Below are 20,146 nucleotides of genomic sequence, written 5' to 3'. Positions count from 1 at the left end.
GTGCGTACACGCAAACGTTCCCGTGTAAATGGGATCAGAGTCAGGGCTGTAATGGGTAGACACATATACACACACTGAGACAGTCATTTAGTTAAGTTGTGCTGGAGTGACTATACACTGAATTTTCTTTCCTGATTTAAGTCAATATATGTGCATGTGTCTGTATCGTGTTGACATATAGCACCCTTCATTGAGTCAGTATATCCAGGCAGATCCTGTAACACACACATACACACACACACACACACATAGTTGGCTTCATGGCCTTGCCATCTGTCCATTAATCAAGGTGCCACATGGACTCTCTCTCTCTTTCTCTCTCTGCGTCTCTCTCTACCATGAATTGTCGTGGAAGTGGACTAAAGGACACTGTTATTTGATTGCAGTTTTTGTATTTAGTTTGGAATTGTTTTATTGTGTTTGAGAAAGTGATACCACTATGTGTCTCTCTCTTGGTATTTGCATCTGTCTCTTTTTATTGGTTCACTGTTGTGACATAATGGGGACATTTTCACAACACATTTATTTAGTTTTCTCACGTATGTTCCAAATGACACATTTAGCTGTATTTAAGTGTTTTGACAGAGTGTACCCTTTAATAAGTCATTTGGCTTGATGCGACGTTCCTGACAGATTGCCTCTCTCCCAATGCTAATCATGAGTATTCACTTTAGCTATTGGCTGGTCTGTGTGTAAAGGTCAAATGGGAATTATGTTGAGCTATACACAGCCTTTCTTTCATCACCTTTTTCTCAAGAGATTTAAACAACAGGCTAAATAAGGACACTGCATCAGAGAACCTGTTTTGTTGATAACCTGAACATGTAATTAAACACAATTATGGCTGCTATGCTCTCACTCAGAAGCGTACCTGTTGAACTCATTCAAAAATGGAATCTTTTTTTCATACATGCGTGAAGCCAGTAGAGGTGCAAACAGGCACCCAGCAATTTTCACTGGGATCAAGTACATATTTCTGCTTTTGTGTCTGCTTGGTAATTTGGTGGATACAAGTGAACACACGAGGGTGGGTGGAGTGGTGCTGCTCAGGTTGTGGTCATGCAGATGCAGCTTTTTTATTTTTCTGGCCAACACATTTTAGTAATAAAATGAGCTCAGACCTCTTCAAACATACCTTAATTATACTTTCTATCAAAAAAGGTACTCAACCTCTGTAGTTTTCCACTTATGCTTGAGTTGTGAGTAGAACCTGTCTCATGTTGTTAGTCGAATACCATTTAGTCAACATACAGTAAACACAGTCTTACTAATATTTGACTGTACATTAAGTTACTCACTGTACTTGTATCTGAACTTGACAGATATCCTTCAGAAATAAAATATTTACAGCATTTTTGGTGTCTTCTCTGTTAAACTTCAAAAGATTAGGGGTTAGCATTTCTTGGTGCTGTTTAATCCTAGGACGGTTTTCTCTTAGAAAGCTGCTGATCAAAAACAGAACAAAAGATGAGTTGATGTCTGGCCATTACTGAGCTCCAACATCACCATATATGCTTATACTAGAGTATTGTGCTAACAACGTGGTCCTTCTATAGCTCCCCTTCCAGATCCTGCTGTGTTTGCTGTTGTGGTTCACATAATCGTATAGATTAACTTGAATTCATTGTAAAAGAGTATGCCAAGAAAATCCCAGAGATGTGAAAGTAAAGTCTAAGGAAATTAATGGTAAGAGCAACAGACTCATTTAAGAAAACTGCTACGTTGATTCTACTCATGGTATATCATATTTGCACTGGCAACTATCTTGCCTCTGAGGCGTTTTTACATTCAGAATTTAAATATTGGATTTTTGTCCCTAAGGGAAAACTGAATTTTTTCAACATGTTTAAAAATAGAGAAGCAGTCTCTATCGTCTGTTAAACTAAGCCACCATCACAGACACATCCTATTTCAAGCTTTACATGTATACTTACAATGTTTATAGTAGCAAAGTGTTGTTGGTTTTTCCTTTTTGTTGTCTTTTTTTGGAGATCTTGGCATATATCTCAAAATAAAGCCGTGGTAGTGTTGTCAAAAATATATGATTCCAGTGTTACATGAATCCTGTCCTTCAAGCAACCTCAATGCGGTTATCCTGGGATTTATGGGATTTCTGAAGATGGATGTCTTGTGTTTCACTAAAGTAGGACAGAGTTGTACTTCAAAACAATGGCACTCGGCAGTACTTGCATGAGCAGAATATTATATTTTAACAATATTCTCTCAACAAGCTTCAATTGTGGATACTTTAATAGCATTCATGGTAAATGGTAGACTTGTCAACGGTGATCAACGCATATCATGAAAAGTGTTTTCTATTGTTTTAGCATAGGCTTGGATTAATTGAGGTATACAGATTGCACCATGGGACTATGCTGGAGTAACTGTGCCCTCAATGGGCTTTGAGTTTCTTAAAATAACAGATCAACTAGCGCCGCCACTAGTTACTTAGCAACAACCATGGAGCAGGATGGTGCACTTTGTCAGGGCTTTATCAAAAAAGTGTCTCACCGAACAATTGTTTGAGCTTTAAATACTTGCAATGCGTTTTAAATCAGAAATAAATGTAACTCCTGCTACTCTGAATCTACAGTAGGCTATATCTGTGAAAGTGTCCCACTCTGTCTGTATAATTTTCCTTCAAAGTTCTCTGCTGACGGAGGGCTAATGGCTCTGCCTCCCAGGGATAGAGGTCATTCTTTTCAACCATTCCGTTTCAGGGGACAACATCAGTGACTTTAATGTCATTTGCAGTCTCCCTTTGGGGAGGCTTAGCCCATTATCACATGCAGGTAAACGTGAGACTTGATTGGATTAATGTCAGACGCTATATTTAATTGCTCATTAAAACGTATTTAGTGATGATGAGTCCCTAACAGCCATTAACAATATTAAAGAGCCAATCAGAGGGTATCAGCACTATAATATCCCTGATAATGAGTTGGTTAATAAGGTTGATTGGCAGGGACCAATCACAGCCCAAGTGACACTGCCAAATCCTTACTCCATTGGCCAGGTTACATCCTGCCGTCTTAACAAGGATCTGAGCTGTCACCCTAACAAAAGCTTAACAAAGGTCTGTCCCCCTGTGGGCTGCTCCAATATTGAATGCTTGTGTTGGACTGTGTCCTTTACCAAGCAGCCAAGAGTGCAGGATCCACGGATGGCAGGCTTCAGCACTGAGCAAGGTTTTGGTTCCTTTAAATCATGCTAACTTATGTTTCCTCACGCCTTCTCTCCTGCAGAGTTCCAGAAATTGTTCCCCTTCTGCTATCTGTTAGGATCTTTTGAGGTTCCCTTCCGCTATCTCCTATGATCCCTTAAATGCACCACAGGGAGATGAGGAGTGAGGAGAGAGAAGTCTCCTCAAAGACTCATGGAGTGAGGAAACAAAGTATCCTACACAGATATGTTTAACCCATAGACTGTGGTTTAACCATGTGGCACACAGTTTGAAAAACATCATAAGTAACTGATTTCAGATTTAGCTGTTTCTTCTCCTCGATCCCAGCATTTGTATATCCTTGCTGGGAAGAGCTAAGACTCATGAAGACACGCAAGTGAATGAAGCTAGGACACATGTTAGCACAAACCATTCCCAGGGTGCTATAGAAAAAAACATTCATTTCTAAAGCAATAACTATCCCATCACAAAACCATCATTCAGGTCTGACTGATTTAGTGTCCTCTTAAAGTTCGGCCCTACACTAAGATTCAAATGGGGAAATGTTCTTCGAGGAGTTATGTTCATAATACTTTAAATCTGTTTTTCAGAAATGTCACCCGGCTGCACAAAAGTCACAAAATATGCTAATGTCTTGTGATGGATATGGTGAGTTTTACTTTTGCAAAGGCTATAATTTAAGCAGAAAGTAGGTGTGACATTTTTCAGATGTTCTCTGCCCCTCTTCCTCTCCTCCTTCTGTTCCCGGTCCTCACTTTTTTATATCTGTGATTATTAGTTAGGAGAACAAGTTATTTGTCCTTTTCTCTTACACACACACACAAAGACCCACACCCAGTGAATATTGGGTTTTATGTTAAAGTATGTGTCTCCAGCCAGAGTGTGAAGCCTAGTGAAGGCAGACATGACAAACGACTTTGGCATTTAACATGACAGACGCCCTCTCTCTCCCCCCATGTCCCTCTCTCTCTCCCCCTGTCCCCCTCCCTCTCCCCCTGTCCTGCTCCCTCTGTTCATGCGCGTGTGGGCCGATGAGAGTGTGTGTTGGAGATTAAACCCATGGCAGACACAAAACCGGAACCAGAAAGTTGAATAATGAAAACTATAGGTTACTTACGTAACCCCAGTCTCAGGGTAACATGAAGTGAGATGTCTCACTATGGGATGCGCCTCAACGCGTATGCAAACAGAAGCATCAATCTCATTACGCCAATCCTGATTGGCTGGTGATCTTGACGTCAACGTCAGGGAATCCACCCCCTATAAGTAGCTTGCGCTATGACGCAGCGTCATTCAAAATAAGCACCTCTTCTCGCTTCGCCTTAGCAAGAAGGGCCGTCTGGTGAGACATCTCACTTCATGTTACTCTAAGAACTGGGGTTACGTAAGTAACCTATAGTTCTCATTCATAACACTCCGTTCGATGTCTCACTATGGGATATTGAAACTCCCGTATTGCTAGACATGCTTATCTCGAAAATCACCAAAACAACCAGAACTTAACAGGTAGAACTCTGTCTCAACACGGGACCCAGCACTGCGCGGGCCACACTTGGAGCAGAGACATCTAGCCTGTAAAAGCGGACAAAAGTGAGCGGCGAGGACCAGGTCGCTGCTGCACAAATGTCTTGGATGGAAACACCCTTGAGCAAAGCCCAGGATGTAGCCAGTCCACGAGTAGAATGAGCACGCAGGCCCGTTGGTGCCTGCAAACCCTGACTCGTATAAGCCAGAGCAATCGCTTCCACAATCCAGTGAGAGAGCCGTTGCCTGGTAACGGGCTTGCCCTTCTGAGGGTTAGCCCAGGATACAAAGAGTTGGTCATTACAACGAAACTCTTTTGACCTGTCCATATAGATGCGTAAAGCACAAACTGGACACAGCAAATTTGGCCGCTGTTCCTCAGAGGAACACAGCGGCGGAGGAAATGTCACAATGTCAATGGGGGTACATGAGCAAAACCACCTTAGGTACAAAGGCAGGGTTGGGCTTCAGCAACACTCTCGTTTTCCCCGGGGCAAACTGAGTGCATGAAGGATGTACAGAGAGTGCATGAATGTCACTGACTCGCTTGGCAGATGCCAGAGCAGTAACAGCACTGTCTTCAGTGACAGGTGTTTCATGTCAGCTTCTTCCAGGGGTTCAAATGGAGGTCGAGTGAGCCCATCTAAAACCACTGCCAAGTCCCATAAGGGCACCAGTGACCTGGAAACAGGGAGGAGCCTGCGAGCCCCTTTCATAAAACGGCAGACCAAAGGATGTTGGCTCGCCGTCTTTCCCTCAAAGCCCACATGGCATGCAGCAATAGCAGCCAGGTACACTTTGATCGTAGAGAAAGCTCTGTGTTTATCAATTAAGTCCTGTAGAAATGATAGAATCACCCCGACAGGACATTGAAAAGAGATGTGTCCTTTTTTAAGGCACCACTCCTCAAACACCCTCCACTCTGAATAGTGTTTATCACCTTCTGAGGGAGCCCCACTGTATTCAGATTGTACCACTCACGGGCCAGGCCCATAGTGCCAAGCGCTCTGGGTGTGGGTGAAAGATCGCCCCCCCCCGCCTGAGACAGTATGTCCCTGCGTAGTGGAAGCTGCCATGGCTGCCCGCACAGCAGCTGATATATCTCCGCCAGCCAGTACATTGCAGGCCAGTGCGGAGCTATCAGGATAAGTGTGTGGCGTTGTTCTCTCACTCTGGCCAGAGTTGGGGGTATCAGAGCCAGGAGTGGGAACGCGTACAGAAGGCCCGGAGGCCAAACGTGCGCAAGCGCACGCCTAAGGGTGCGTTTAAATCGCTCATTGAAAAGAACAGCTGACATTGAGCATTTTATTTTGATGCGTACAGATCTACCGCGGCTCGGCCGTAACGCACCCACAGCTGACTCACAATCCTTGGATGTAGAGTCCAGTCTACATAAAGTGGTGCACCTCTGGACAGCAGATCCGCCCTGAGGTTCATCACTCCTGGTACGTGCGTCGCTCTCAGAGAGAGGAGACGTCTGCCGCTCCATAAGATCAGTTTGCGTGCCAGCATGTGTAACTGGAGAGAACGCAAACCCCCTTGGCGGTTTATATACGATATTGTGGTCGTGTTGTCTGTCCTCACGAGGACATGATGTCCTCTGAGAAAAGGCAGAAAGCGTTTCAGGGTGAGGAACAGAGACCCCTCACAGGTCGACCTTCGTATATACCCCCCCAGCCCGTCAGACATGCGTCTGTGGTGACCACCTTCCGCGATAGGACAGCACCCATAGGCACGCCCCGTACTAGAAAAGTCGGGTGTAGCCAGTGGCGCAGAGCCATTACGCATTTCATAGTGACCATCACTCTCCGCGCGCCATGACGCGCAGGGTCCAATCTGAGGGCAGCTACCCAGCGCTGAAACTCCCTCATGTGTAAGCGTCCCAGTCGTACCACCAGAATGGCTGATGCCATGAGCCCCAGCAACCGCAGACATGACCTGAAGAGAACATATTTGCGTGGCTAGAAATGAGCGAGGCAAGCCCTGAAGGCTTTCACTCTCTCTGCTGACAAGCGGGCTGTAAAGGACACCGAATTCAGGCGTTGGCCCAGGAAGAGTACAGTCTGGGCTGGGGACAACATGCTATTTTCTGTGTTTATTACAAAACCAAGGTCGAGCAGGTGTTTTACGAGGACATTCGTCTGCGTAATAGCCTCTTGCTCCGACTGTGCGAGAAGGAGCCAATCGTCCAGATAAGTTGCCAGGCGAATACCCTGTTGTCTTAACGGGGCTATCGCGGCTTCCGTACACCGTACACACACTCACGGGCTGAGAGACAGACCGAAGGGAAGTACTCTGTACTAGTAACAGACACCCTGAAAGGCGAACCTCAGATATTTCCTGTGTGGGTAATATACTGGGATGTGGAAATACGCATCTTTCAGGTCGACTGATGTGAATCAGTCGTTTTGGCGCACGAGACGCAACAGAGATGTGTGAGTGAGCATTCTGAATTTGTATCTTTTGAGATATTTGTTCAGAACTCTCAAATCTAGTATAGGCCGAATTCCGTTCCCTCCCCGTTTGGGAACGAGGAAATACTTGAAATAAAAGCCGCTCTGACTCTGTTCGTCGGGTATTATCGATATAGCCTTCTTTTCTAGTAGCGAGACAATCTCTTGCTCTAGAATATTGGCCGACTCTCCCCAGGCCTGTGAATACAGAATGCCCGAGAAGTGAGGGGGGGTGACAGCGAAGTGGAGCCTGTAGCCCCGTGTTACTGTCTTGAAAACACAAGCAGAATCTGTGAGCATCCTCCACTTTTCGCTTCTCAAAGAGAGCGGAGATGTCACAGCTCTGTGGTCTGCCCTCAGCGTCTCTATTTGTTGTGTTATGGGGCCCTCTAGTGTCTGAACACGGTGGTACCCCAGGTTGACAACTCCGGCCGACACTGCGCATGCACGTGGTGCCTTCACAATCCGGTCTATTGTCCGCCTTTTGAGAGAGGCCGTAGCCCCTCTCAAAAGAGGGGCAGACGACAGACTGTTTATTGTGTTTATTGTTTTTCTTTTCATTTTTATTGACTGCGCCCTTGGCTTCAAGCCTGGAAACGACAGTGGAAAATGATTTATTTTGAAACAACAATGATGACATGTGTTTGTGTGACTTAAACAGGCAGCGGAACTTGCTGTCTTCGATGTTAAGTCCATTTCCCTGATGGCGCGAAATTGAGGATGACGTTCTGGCATCACTCGAGGCGGCGGGAAGATGGGGGCATGGTAGCACCCCGAAAACACATGAGCATCCAACACTGGGACGTGCTCTAGAGCTGTGAAACAAGGAACTTCCAGCTCCTTCATCGAGGAGAGGAGAGTGTTAGGCCGCCCGATTCTTCTTCCTCGCCTGGTGGCTGAAAACCTAGGTTGGCTGCGCCTGAGCGGCAGCTGCCGGAACCGGAGATTTTCTTGGCCAGCTTCCTCTTGCCTCGTGCCTGGGCTGGGGACCCGGGACGGGCTGCGGTCTCTGCTGCTTCGGTGTTTTGAACCGGGCAGGACGTGAGACAGCTTGGGTGAAGGCCTGCCGCGGGACCATTGGAGGTGGCGGATGGACCCTTCGGGGGAGACATAGCTGGAGAGCCTTGTCTTCCTTCCTTTTTTGACTCGCACCTCAGCTGCATTGAAGCTAGAGCGGAGCCAAATATGCCCTCGGGAACAATAGGCATGTCCAGAACATCCTCTTTTTCCCGGTCTGGAAGGTTGGTCAGGTTGAGCCACCTGGCTCTCTCCTGTACCACCATCATTCCCAGTGCTTTGCCCGTGGCTTGGACTGCACAGCGCTGCACACGGAGGCAAATGTCCGTGATCGCTGCGATCTCGTCCCACACGGCAGGCTCAGGTCTGCTCGACATGTCTTCGCAGAGCTCCGCCTGGTAGGCGGTCAGCAGCGAGGAGACATTGAGTGCCCTGGCGGACAAAGCTGCGGCTTTATAGGCCCGTTCGGTTATCGCTGACTGAAACCGGTCTGTCGAAGCCAGCCTCGGTTGGAGGTGGGCTGCCACCAGCGGTTCCATGGGCAGCATGCGGAGCAGGCCGAGCCTCTCCATACCGTCACAGTCCAGGGAGGAGGCACCCTGGATTGGGGCCTTGTTGCTAAAGGGACGGTCTCTCCACGAGACCGACACCTCGTCCAGAATCTCCGGAAAGACTGGAAGGAGCTGTCTCTTCGTCCTCGCTGCTTGGAGCAAGTTCTTCCCCTCGTAGCGAGATCTGGAGGTCTCCTTGGCCACTCCAGGCCATGGGATGTCCAGCCCACGGCCTGCAAGTCCATGCTTAGGACGGGCGAAGCTGGTGTGGTCTCGCCCGGGGGAGCGGACATCGCTCCCGGCTTTGCAGCCTGAGCCGATGAAACGATGATGTCATCCTCATCCGAGTCAGACAGGAGAGGAACTCAGAGGTATTCTCTTCGTCCTCCATGTAGTCCAACTCCAGGACATCCTCCGTGGGTGGAACCATGGTGAGGTCCAATTCGGAGCCCCAGCTTGACACAGCGCGGGGCTCCGCTCTCGCGGCTCTTGCCGCCAACGGGTCCCAGCCTGAAACGGCGTGGGGCTCCGGTTCAGCGGCTGTCGCTGTTGTTGAGCCCCAGTCTGACACAGCACGGGGCTCAATCTCTGCGGCATGTCTTGATTGCCGGCCGGCGAATCAGCGGACATGAGGGGGTCCTGTCCCGACAAGCTAGCTTGGCGTGCTAACCATCGGCGGAGGCTCTTCATGGTGAAGCGGGTACAATGCCCGCACGAGCCGGGGTTATCGATAGCCTCCCGGGCGTGTTCCAGCCCGAGGCAGGACGAGCAGACCTGGTGTGAGTCTGTGCCTGAAATCTTAAACCCGCAGCCGCATAGCCGAGCCTCCAAGTCCCTGACTCCTCTGGTGTGAGGGAGAGAAGGGTCCATCTTCGATCGCCGGGGTGTCGGCGTGGAGTGGACACGCTAGTAACAGGTACGTTACTGAGAAAAAAATCCAACCTTGCCGTTAGTCCGAAAGGAAAAAAGGTGACGGTGTAGATTTTATTCTTTAAAGAATATTAACTGGTGTGTTAATACCTTTTTTTTTTTTTATCTCTGTCTCCTCTGGTGTGAGAGAGAAAATAGAATGTCCTCTTTACCGTGGTGTCGGTGTGGAGGGAAGAACAAACTAGCAACAGGTATGTTACTAGCTTGAAGAAAAAATCAAACCTTACCGTTATTTCGACAGAAAGAAATGGCGAGGCAGATTACAATAGTAACTGGTGTGTTAATATTGCTCAGTCTTCTTGCAAAGCAAAAAAGTAACCGGCAAGCGCCCGTCGACCGAATGTTAGCTTTGGGTTCAGTCTGTGGACCGTTAAGCTAGCCCGGTTACTGATAAATCGAGATGTGCTCTGAAGCGAGAAGAGGTGTTTGAATGACGCTGCGACGTAGCGCAAGCTACTTAAAGGGTGGGTGGATTCCCTGACGTTGACGTCAAAGATCACCAGCCAATCAGGATTGGCGTAATGAGATTGATGCTTCTGTTTGCATACGCGTTGAGGCGCATCCCATAGTGAGACATCGAACGGAGTGTTATGAATGAGAACATGTTATTCATCAGAGTACTAAAAGTGCATTTTGAAAAATGTACCCCTGTCCCCATGTATTGTTTTATTGAGCAATATTGATATGGTGCAAAGTGGTGTTCATCGGCAGTATATTGTCTTTTTGAAAAAGGGTGTAATTTTGGGTCCTGAACTAATCACTAATATAATTCCCCCAGAAGAAGCATACAACTGCAGCATGTTGGCGCAAACCTTGGATTATGGAGTGTTTTGATTCAGAAGTGTATAGCCAGAGCCTTGTAACCAAATTGGGAATTTTTGTTCTACTGCAAACTCAAAAATACAAACTCTTTCTGAAGAAGGGCCAAGGTAACACACCCTTCCATCCTTACTATGGCATTTTCCACTTGATTGACATACGGGTAAGCCAGTCTGAGATCTCATATTTTCTAACACGCAGTTCACCACGAATGCACGGTCAACCGCGCCAGCTGCAAATCACCGGCGAGCTGATTACCTAGTTAGCCTTCCAATTTATACAATTCTACTAAAGAAAGGGTATAAAATTGACGTAATGACCAACAATGTACTGGGTTGTATTGTGCCATACGAGTTCATGCATTTATGCAAGGTACACCAACACAAGGTATACTCAGTATATATATATAAATAAATATATGTGTAGCATTTTTAATGTAGGTAGACAGACCCTCCCTACACGCAGATCATGCAGACTGCGTGGGCCCTCACCTCGCGGAGGGGCCTCACCTCCCATTTGAAGCACAAATACGATGCTATTAGTGTAAGCACGCCACAGTTTCTCCACAGCTGCGAGGTTCCAGTGCTCACAGTCCACTAGCACCCCCCCCCCCCCACTCGCGACACGGAGGGCCTTTTAAAAGTAGCTCCCAAGTTGAAAAAGTGTGAGCACCCCTGCTAGTGTTTTCTTACCTTCACATAGTGCCTTTTTCTCCATCTGTATGTACAGTGTGTTACTAAGATGTAATTCATTTGTATTTCTTACCTTTGCAGACCGGTCTGTGGTCACTCCAGGCTGCGAAGACTTCCGCCACTCTCTGGCAGCTGATGGTTTTACTGCCCTGAAGAACATAGTCCTCTCCGCAAGTGAACTGCACCACAGACTCAATGCTACACACACAAACACATAATCCACACACAAAGGGGACACACAGAGTCAGACAAGAAAAGATATAGAGAAACAATATTTGTGTAAATGCTCATACTCTATGTACCTGCATGTGTGTGTATCTATATGTGAATACAAATATGCTTGTGTGAACATTGTACCTGAAATCGCTGCCATGCCGCTTTCCATTCTCTGGCTCTCCTGGGTCAGGGCAGGAGTTAGACGCATGTTTCACACCTCCTTCATTTACTACACAGAGAGACAGACAGGTAGAGAGCCAGGCACAGACAAGTTACTATTAGGCACAGACAAAGCAACCAGACTCTCCCTTGAGGGATATACGTCTGAACTGTCTGTCATTCTGGTTGTTGCACCAGACGTCTCCAGTTTTAGTTTAGTTTTTGGAAGCCTGCCTGTCTGGTCACTTTTCCACTTTAGAGGGGGCAGAAACAGGTGGAAGCAGAAACACGTACAGAGCAGGCGATAAAGGGACAGACGGGTTAGACAGAGAGTTAGGCAGACAGGGACAGCAGCACTACACTCCAAATACAATCATAATCCTAACACTCCGAACATCACACGGACAACAGATGGACCTGTACAAATACTGCAACATCACAACACGATGCATCTGTGCTCTGTCTCTCTCTCTTATACATTACTAGGGTTGAGAGTAAATGTATGTATCTTTTCTTTCTTTCTTTCTTTCTTTCTTTCCTGACCTATCTTTGGTATTTTTAATCTTTACCTGTCACTCACATTTCTCTATATAAATAACCCCACAGCTATATTTTATTGGCTTTCCTGAAATGACACTACTGTACAGAATTGTTGATTTCCATAACCTCAGACCTATTCAGAGTCTACTTTTTTCTTTAAGCAACACTTTTGAAAACTTTGAAGAACATAGCTGTTGGGTTAACTGTGAGCAATGTGTATGTGTTTGTGTGTATAGGTGAGCAAATAGGCAAAGCCTTAGTATTGCTGTAAGCTAAGTTAAATAATGCAACACATAAATAACTGTATTCCCTTCCAACAGCTTTTCCAATTTAGCTCAAAACACACTTTATACTCAAAACATTTTTCAATGTTTGTTTAATGTTCTTTTATTTTTAATTTACTACTGAAAGGGATGTGTCAAGTTCCACAGAGCAGTTTGTTAAAAATTGGCTAACAACAAAATGATGAAAGTATTACAGTATCTTTATGAGCTTTGGTACATTAATGTCCTTTTTTCTCAATGTAACGCCCCACTTGATGGTATTTATGGAATGTCTTAATTAGTTCATGATGATGGTATAATTAATAAATAATCCCGATGTAAAATGTGGGCAATTGTTTGAAAATGTGTATTATTTTTGTTCAGTCATTTGTTTTTTCCCAATGTCTTGTGTGAGTAAACTATAACTCAAAGGGAAACTTATTTAGCTTATTTACTTTAGCTTTACAGCAAAAAAGACACCCTTTGGTGTATTTTGATATTCAAATGAGATGGAAATACAACTAATGTTCTTTGATGAATATAATATTCAGCTTTTTTTTTTTCAAGCAGCAATTAGACGACAATGTGGAAGTATTCTGTTCATCACTTATTTCATTAGTGTGATTCAATTATGTGATGCTTGATTGTGGGAGAACATCATTCCTTTCATGTTGTTTGAATGGAGATGAACGATATTGTCGCGTCTCATTATTTTTGTTTTGCTGCATATTCTTACTTGAAAACTTTATGCTTAGCTTATCCTACTGTAGCTTTTATGTCTGGAAGTTATTTTTGCTGCAGTAATAAGTCACAGTTAAAATCATCTAAAAAAAAAAGTATGTTTGCACTGAACCCGGCTCATAAAATGATTCCACTAACAGCAATTAAAGTGGAAATGGGACATACACTGAACAAAAATATAAACGCAACACTTTTGTTTTTGCTCCCATTTGTTATGAGATGAACTCAAAGATCTAAAACATTTTCTATATACACAAAATAACCATTTCTCTCAAATATTGTTCACAAATCTGGAAAAATCTGTGATAGTGAGCACTTCTCCTTTGCCGAGATAATCCATCCCACCTCACAGGTGTGGCATATCAAGATGCTGATTAGACAGCATGATTATTGCACAGGTGTGCCTTAGGCTGGCCACAATAAAAGGTCACTCTGAAACGTGCAGCTTTGCTTTATTGGGGGGGTCTGGGGGGGTCCGAAAACCAGTCAGTATCTGGTGTGAGGGGTAGGGTTAGGGTTAGAGTAATGTTGTGAATCGAGTGGCCTGTGTTCGTCGTCCATAACATACGCCTGCCCATACCATAACCCCACCACCACGGGCCACTCGATTCACAACATTACCCTAACCCTAACCCTACCCCTCACACCAGATACTGACTGGTTTTCGGACCCCCCCAATAAAGCAAAGGTGCACGTTTCAGAGTGGCCTTTTCTTGTGGCCAGCCTAAGGCACACCTGTGCAATAATCATGCTGTCTAATCAGCATCTTGATATGCCACACCTGTGAGGTGGGATGGATTATCTCGGCAAAGGAGAAGTGCTCACTATCACAGATTTTTTCAGATTTGTGAACAATATTTGAGAGAAATGGTTATTTTGTGTAGATAGAAAATGTTTTAGATCTGTGAGTTCATCTCATGAAAAATGGGAGCAAAAACAAAAGTGTTGCGTTTATATTTTTGTTCAGTGTACATAGGAATGAGATTTTCAAATAGAACCACCAAATCAGTGAAATATTAAATAATATATATGTTATCGCAAATGTGTAACCTAAATGGTATATTCAATGTTTTTATATGCATTTTCCTGGCACTAACTGCAAAACAAGTACAGCTTCATGTTATGTTTAACAAAAATGCCTTTGCCAGAGAACTCAATTAGGGGTAACAAACAGGCGGGGGATATAACTGACTGGTTCCTCTCTCATGAAGCCTGCCTATCTATCTGTGCTATCCGACTAACATGCATGTCCATGTTTAGTCAACAACAAACCCAGCAGGTGGTTGGGGTGTGTATGTTGGTGTGTGTGTGTGTGTGTGTTGGAGTAGATACTTTGTTGCTTTGTTGGAGCGGCTAATTTGACCATCTGGACTGTTAACACTCTAACAGAGGGACTGGTTGCAGTATCAGTACTGTGCGCACACACAGAACCCCACTATAATCACGTATGTACACACACACAGTAGATCCATGCACATATAAATAAACACGATGTACAGAATAAAAAAACACGAACATAGGCATTGGCAGGCAAAAACAGGTTATGTTCTTCACTGGAGAGTTAAACAGTCTGAGCAAAGCACATTCTGAACCATCTGAACCAATCCGAGCCAGACTAATTAACAAAAACATTTGCATCTGTACGAATCAAACCTCCACCATGACTCCCCAACCTGTCGGAAACCTGATGAATCGGAGATGCAGCGTGTCTCTGTGCTGTGCTTAGCTCAGCTCGTACAGTTTTTAAGAGATTTGCACATAAACACACACGCACAAAGTTGACAAGCAAATAAGGAAAACAAGCAAATAAATCAGACATGTATGTTCAAAACAACTTCGTTAACAAGCATGCAAAACAATAAACTACATGGACAAGCACAACTTCACTTCATGTTTGTGAACCTTTTTGGTTTTCTGACATGTATTGGCTTATATATCAAAGTATGTGATCGTTTATTTTGTATTAAACCTTCATTTATACATCCCTTGAGATTACAATCCTTTTTACGAAGGAGGTATGGCCAAGAAAGCACACAAATAAATAATGTCCAAAAACAGATAATGAACAACAGATAAATAATATAAATCTATCTTAGGAATTGCATCTTTACATATGTACATTTATGCATGTTCAATATTGTATGAACATCTGCAAATGACTGTGTAATACATGTCTAGTGTTTGTGAATAATCTAGGTGGGAAACATAAATGCACACACATGTTAGCACCATTATGAGTATAATGTGAGAGGGTATTTATGTGAGAGTGTAATATAGACACAGAGAGAGTATGGTGGGGATATAATAAAGAGAAAGAAAGATATAAAGAGGGAATTTAATTTAAGATCGCTCTAGAAAGTATGAAGTTTATGTTTCTGACAGCTTTAATAAGTGAAACGTCAGTAAGAAAATGTAATAACACTTTTAAAAAGTAATATTTTTCTTCAACATTTCCCATGGTTTTAATTGTTGAAAGGGCTATGAACAAAATGGAATAATATTCATGTGAGAATTGTTGCAGTACGGTGTGTCAAATGACTTATGAACCATTGGCACCCTCACACTCGATAATTCCCTTCAGGATGTCTTATTAAAGAGTTTGCAAAGTGCTACAAATTTGGATTTCTCAAAGTTAGACGGAATTGTAGTAGTTTAAAAAGAAGAGCAGTAAATTAATAAGGCGATTTCTGGTTCTTATTAAGAGTGAACCCCTATATTGTGTGTATATAATCTTAAATGTACATTTGAATTATTGAAGAGATACATAAAACCCACTCACTCTAGCATTGGCCAATATAGTAGAGGGGTTTTGTAAAAATGTCAATAATTGCTTTGTTGCCCTCTAATGACAAGGTCCACAAACTGTTGTTTAATGTGTGATCAGAAGATAAGAGCAGAAAGAAAAGAGAAGAGAGCGATGAGGAAATAAAGGAGAAGACGCAGGAGGGAGCGATAAACAATATAGCATCAGCTGATATACATCCAAGCCCAAAGCGAGCCAAAAGAAGCTATGATTAAGCTCATCAGAACAAGCCTCGATTAAATATATCAAAGCAAGCCATGAAGAATCATGCAAAAACCAAGACACCATGACACAAACACACACACAAAACATCAAACAACAACAACAACACAAAGCAGTCGAGCAGCATGCAGAAGCTTGGTCTTATAAAAGCTGTGGATGTTTCAACACTTCTCTGTAGCAAAAACGATGTTGGTCTGAATTGATGTAACCACATGCTGTCTACAAAACAACTCGTGATTCGTTTGCATTGTCATTAGAAAAGGGCACAGAGTGTTGAAACCAACAGCTTTTTTAAGAGGCCATTTTAAAAAACAAACAAGGCAAATGTAGAAACAAAATCAGTCCAAGCCATCACACGTTAGTTCATTAGCCATATTGACATTATGATGTGAACTCACATATTGAAAACTTGTTGCTGGAGTCTTTGCCAGGGAATAATTTAACGCCCCGAGATTTAAAATCTACTGATCGCTTCACTGCAGAGGAGAACAGAAACAGAAAAGAGAAAAATCAGACATCAGATTGGATAAATTGGTGGAAGAAATAAGATCTAGCGAAGGCATAAAAAAGGCAGATTATTCTCCCTCACAAGGTGGAGAGGAAGAAGTTACAGTGACAAAGAAAGTTACAAAGGCAAAGGAAATGTTCAAACGGAGGGAACAGACAGCGAGAGGGCCAGAGAGGGACAAAAAGAGCAAGACAGGAGCAGTCAAGGAAAGAAAGTAGGAACAATGAGCTCGACAATAGCAACATCTTTTTGTACATGGAAATACTAAGATGTCTTGCTTTGCCACTCAGACACATACATCAGATGTTTTTCTAGAAGCCCCATAATATTCTGAACAAAAGCTGGTAAAGGAAATTGCATCTTTAAATACAATAACAATGATGCCTCTCTTTAATCAAATCATTCAGATAATGATACTTTAAATAATAATAGTTCCTTTAATCAGCGTGAATCAAGAGTAAATCACGGAGGGATTCTTGTCAGCATGAGCTCGGTTTTTCTTACATAGGGGAAGTTAATTGATATCAGTGTTGGGCCTGCATGTTTGTACAGCTCGGCATGTATGCAAAGATACACCATGGAAGACAAAGTGAGTGGGTGAGAACTGAATTAAAAACCCCACAACAATACAACAATAAAACACCCTGGGGTAATTTCAATACGACTCCATCCAAACTTGATTTTGTTCCCCTGTCAAAATAATTCAGTACATTACCAACATAAATAATGAAACACACATATATATTGTCCTTTATGACAAAGTGCAGTGACAAATCTGTTTAATAAATGTCTGATGGTGGCTGACAGACGTAGTTTCATAATGGCCAAAATAATCCATTGAATCTTGACAAATGGCTGATGAGTTAATGTGCTCCTATTATCCTAATGTTATACAGAGGCTACACACATGCACATACATCAGTTACATGATATCTGACGTGGTTGAATTACACCGTGAGCATGTTATGCCAACAATTATCCTAATGTTGCAAAATGTATGCATGTATTTTAATGGTTCTCTACTTAGCATGTTGACATAATATGAAAAACATGAATGTGCTTAAGATGAATCTTGTGTAAAGTGGCTGAACATTAGCTCCATATGTGTTATGATGAAATAATGTGATGACAAGGAGAAAGAGACACTGACCCCACACAATATACTCTATTTGAATGAGAAATGTATTGGGTACTTAATACACGTAGTTACATGTATGTTTATACACTCTCTTCAGACTAGTATTCTATAGCGATCCCTCCTTAATTAACCTCGACCTGCAAACATTTTCTTATACGACAGAAAGACTCCATGTTTTACACTTGAAATGTATCGTAATACACAAGGTTTTCATCTCACCATGGGCAGTGTAAATCAAAATAAAAGCTAAACCTTGGGGCTTGATTTATGTCTCTTTTTTATTGAGGTTGAGCCTGTAATGTCCCTTTGTGTAAGCCGAGGGGTTGGGAAATCATGTCCTTGTATTGCTGTAAATAAATACCCGCAAGATTTTGTACATAAAAAGGTCCACTGTGATTCCTCCAGATCACAAGCACATGGTGATTTATTTCAACATTGAATACAGTTTGGTTTCAAAGTACATTAGCTTTAGGCCTTGATGTAATTTGAGGCTGTTTAATGCTTGTGTGCGTTTGCAGTTACGTCAGCAATGGCAGTGTGCTCTGTTTTGTTGGGAAAGTTAATTTAATAAGTTTAGATTTCCTTACATCAAGTTCTCCATTTATGAGCTTGCTCCAATCAACCCATACATTTCAGCAGCTTATGACTGCATCAAAACACATAAAGTGAAGGCAAAAACACTTGAACTAACCTTACAGCAATCCACCTACACAGAAAACACAAATTATTATCCCTGACACTGGTGTCATCGCTATTCAAAATGAGGAGGAACATGCTTGATATCTGATAGTATATCTTGCATAAAAAGCATCTTTTACTGCATTTAATTTATTATAATTAAGAGCAGAGATTATGCAAATGTTTTCAGCTCATTTCACAAACTGTTTGGTGCAACTAGACAGCTGTGTTAATAATTACCTCACAAGAAACTAGGATCATTTGGACTGAATGTATTTTCTGTTTTACTGCATTGCAGACATGGCAGAGATTTCAGATGGATACATCTTCAAGTGCCTCTAAGATTAGTTGGTATTTTTTCAAATGTGTGTATATTAATGCAAACAAAGATAAAGCAGAACATGGCAGGGTATAACAATACATATTTGTGGTGTGGTTGAAACGTGTCTTTGTAATTGTCCCACGTGACAGAAATTAATAAGATTCATCAACATGCTATTGTTATTTTTGCCAAACGATGGAAAGCTGTGACCTAGATCAAAGTCTTACGTTCAGGTTTGAAATTAATTCCAAAACTGATTGCAAATCCTCTTAGGCAGCCAAATCAGGGAATCTAGGCCAAAAATTGTTAAAAGTCAAATTTGTTTTCTCCTGCGCAAATTAATTCACTGTATCAAGCCCCTGTTAATATGCATCATAAAACCTCTCCTGTGTGAATATGCATCAACGTTAAATATGCCCATGTTAATATTCTAGCATACAAGCAGCATCTCAACAGCAAACAGATGGGAGGGCAGATGCATTTAAGTAAACCATATTTATGAAGTTTAATTTATTGCACAAAACTATATTTAACTGGCACCAGAATAAATAAGAACGGAACCAGGGTTCAACAGTAAGAGAGTCAAAAGCTACTCCAATAAAATACACACTGTACCATATACAAAAGCATCTCTTTGAGTCTGACGAATACTAACATATATCTTTTTCTTTCTGAATGCTATACCTACTCTGCTACCCTAGGCAGCATACAACTAAATGACTCGCTCATTTTAGTCATGCTTGCCTGTTAACCGCAATACCATCTGGATTTCACATTTCTAAAGAGTGCTAATGTGCAGCAGTGAGACATCCTCTAAGGAGGTGTTTCAGGCAGACAGGCATTGCGCACTTTGGTTGAACTCACCAGCTTGTGTGCTAGATGTCCCTCGCTGGTGTTTAGAAATACCTACATGAGAACTCAAATACAAACTGTGAGTTATGGTAACATGTGATGTAGGCTGAAAAAAATCATGGAGGAGTTCAGAAAATCAGCTTCAAACATATGCTCCTCTGTCTTATTTCCAAACTTGCACAGTCAAATTAACATATCAAACCGTAGCCTCTGATTCATTTGGAAATGTCGAGGATAAGTTTGGAGGAGTTTAGATTTAAAATGGGAAACATGATATTTAGCTGAGGTATTACATAAGAAGCGCATTCTCACGAGGAATAAATAGTTTGAATCATCAGAGTTTTCAAGCAATAGTTTGAGATTTGGTTGAAAGTTAGAGAGATGATGGTTTCCTCCTGTTTCCAGTCTTATGCTAAGCTAGGCTAACCAGCTGCTGCCTGTAGCTTCACATTTAACAGACATACATGAAGTTGGTATTCCATAAAATGTTAAACTATTAACTTAAGTAACATAATATTGTCTATACAATGCTAA

General features: G+C 42.8%; 1 protein-coding gene across 1 annotated transcript in view; it reads right to left on the bottom strand.

Annotated features, from left to right (window-relative positions):
* The window catches only part of LOC117455499 (CUB and sushi domain-containing protein 3-like), a 405,573-nt gene that overhangs the window by 123,957 nt on the left and 261,470 nt on the right, over positions 1–20,146 (bottom strand). Inside the window, exons 7-9 of the mRNA XM_034095008.2 lie at positions 16,513–16,590; positions 11,528–11,615; positions 11,244–11,368 (exon numbers count right to left, since the gene is read on the bottom strand). Of these exons, the coding sequence (XP_033950899.1) occupies positions 11,244–11,368; positions 11,528–11,615; positions 16,513–16,590 (291 nt within the window). The remainder of the gene's footprint in view (positions 1–11,243; positions 11,369–11,527; positions 11,616–16,512; positions 16,591–20,146) is intronic.

The sequence above is a fragment of the Pseudochaenichthys georgianus genome, chromosome 11 (genome assembly GCF_902827115.2).
Source record: "Pseudochaenichthys georgianus chromosome 11, fPseGeo1.2, whole genome shotgun sequence".
NCBI lineage: Eukaryota > Metazoa > Chordata > Actinopteri > Perciformes > Channichthyidae > Pseudochaenichthys > Pseudochaenichthys georgianus.
Note: the sequence above shows the minus strand (reverse complement) of the source record. Positions and strands in the feature narration are given on the sequence as shown.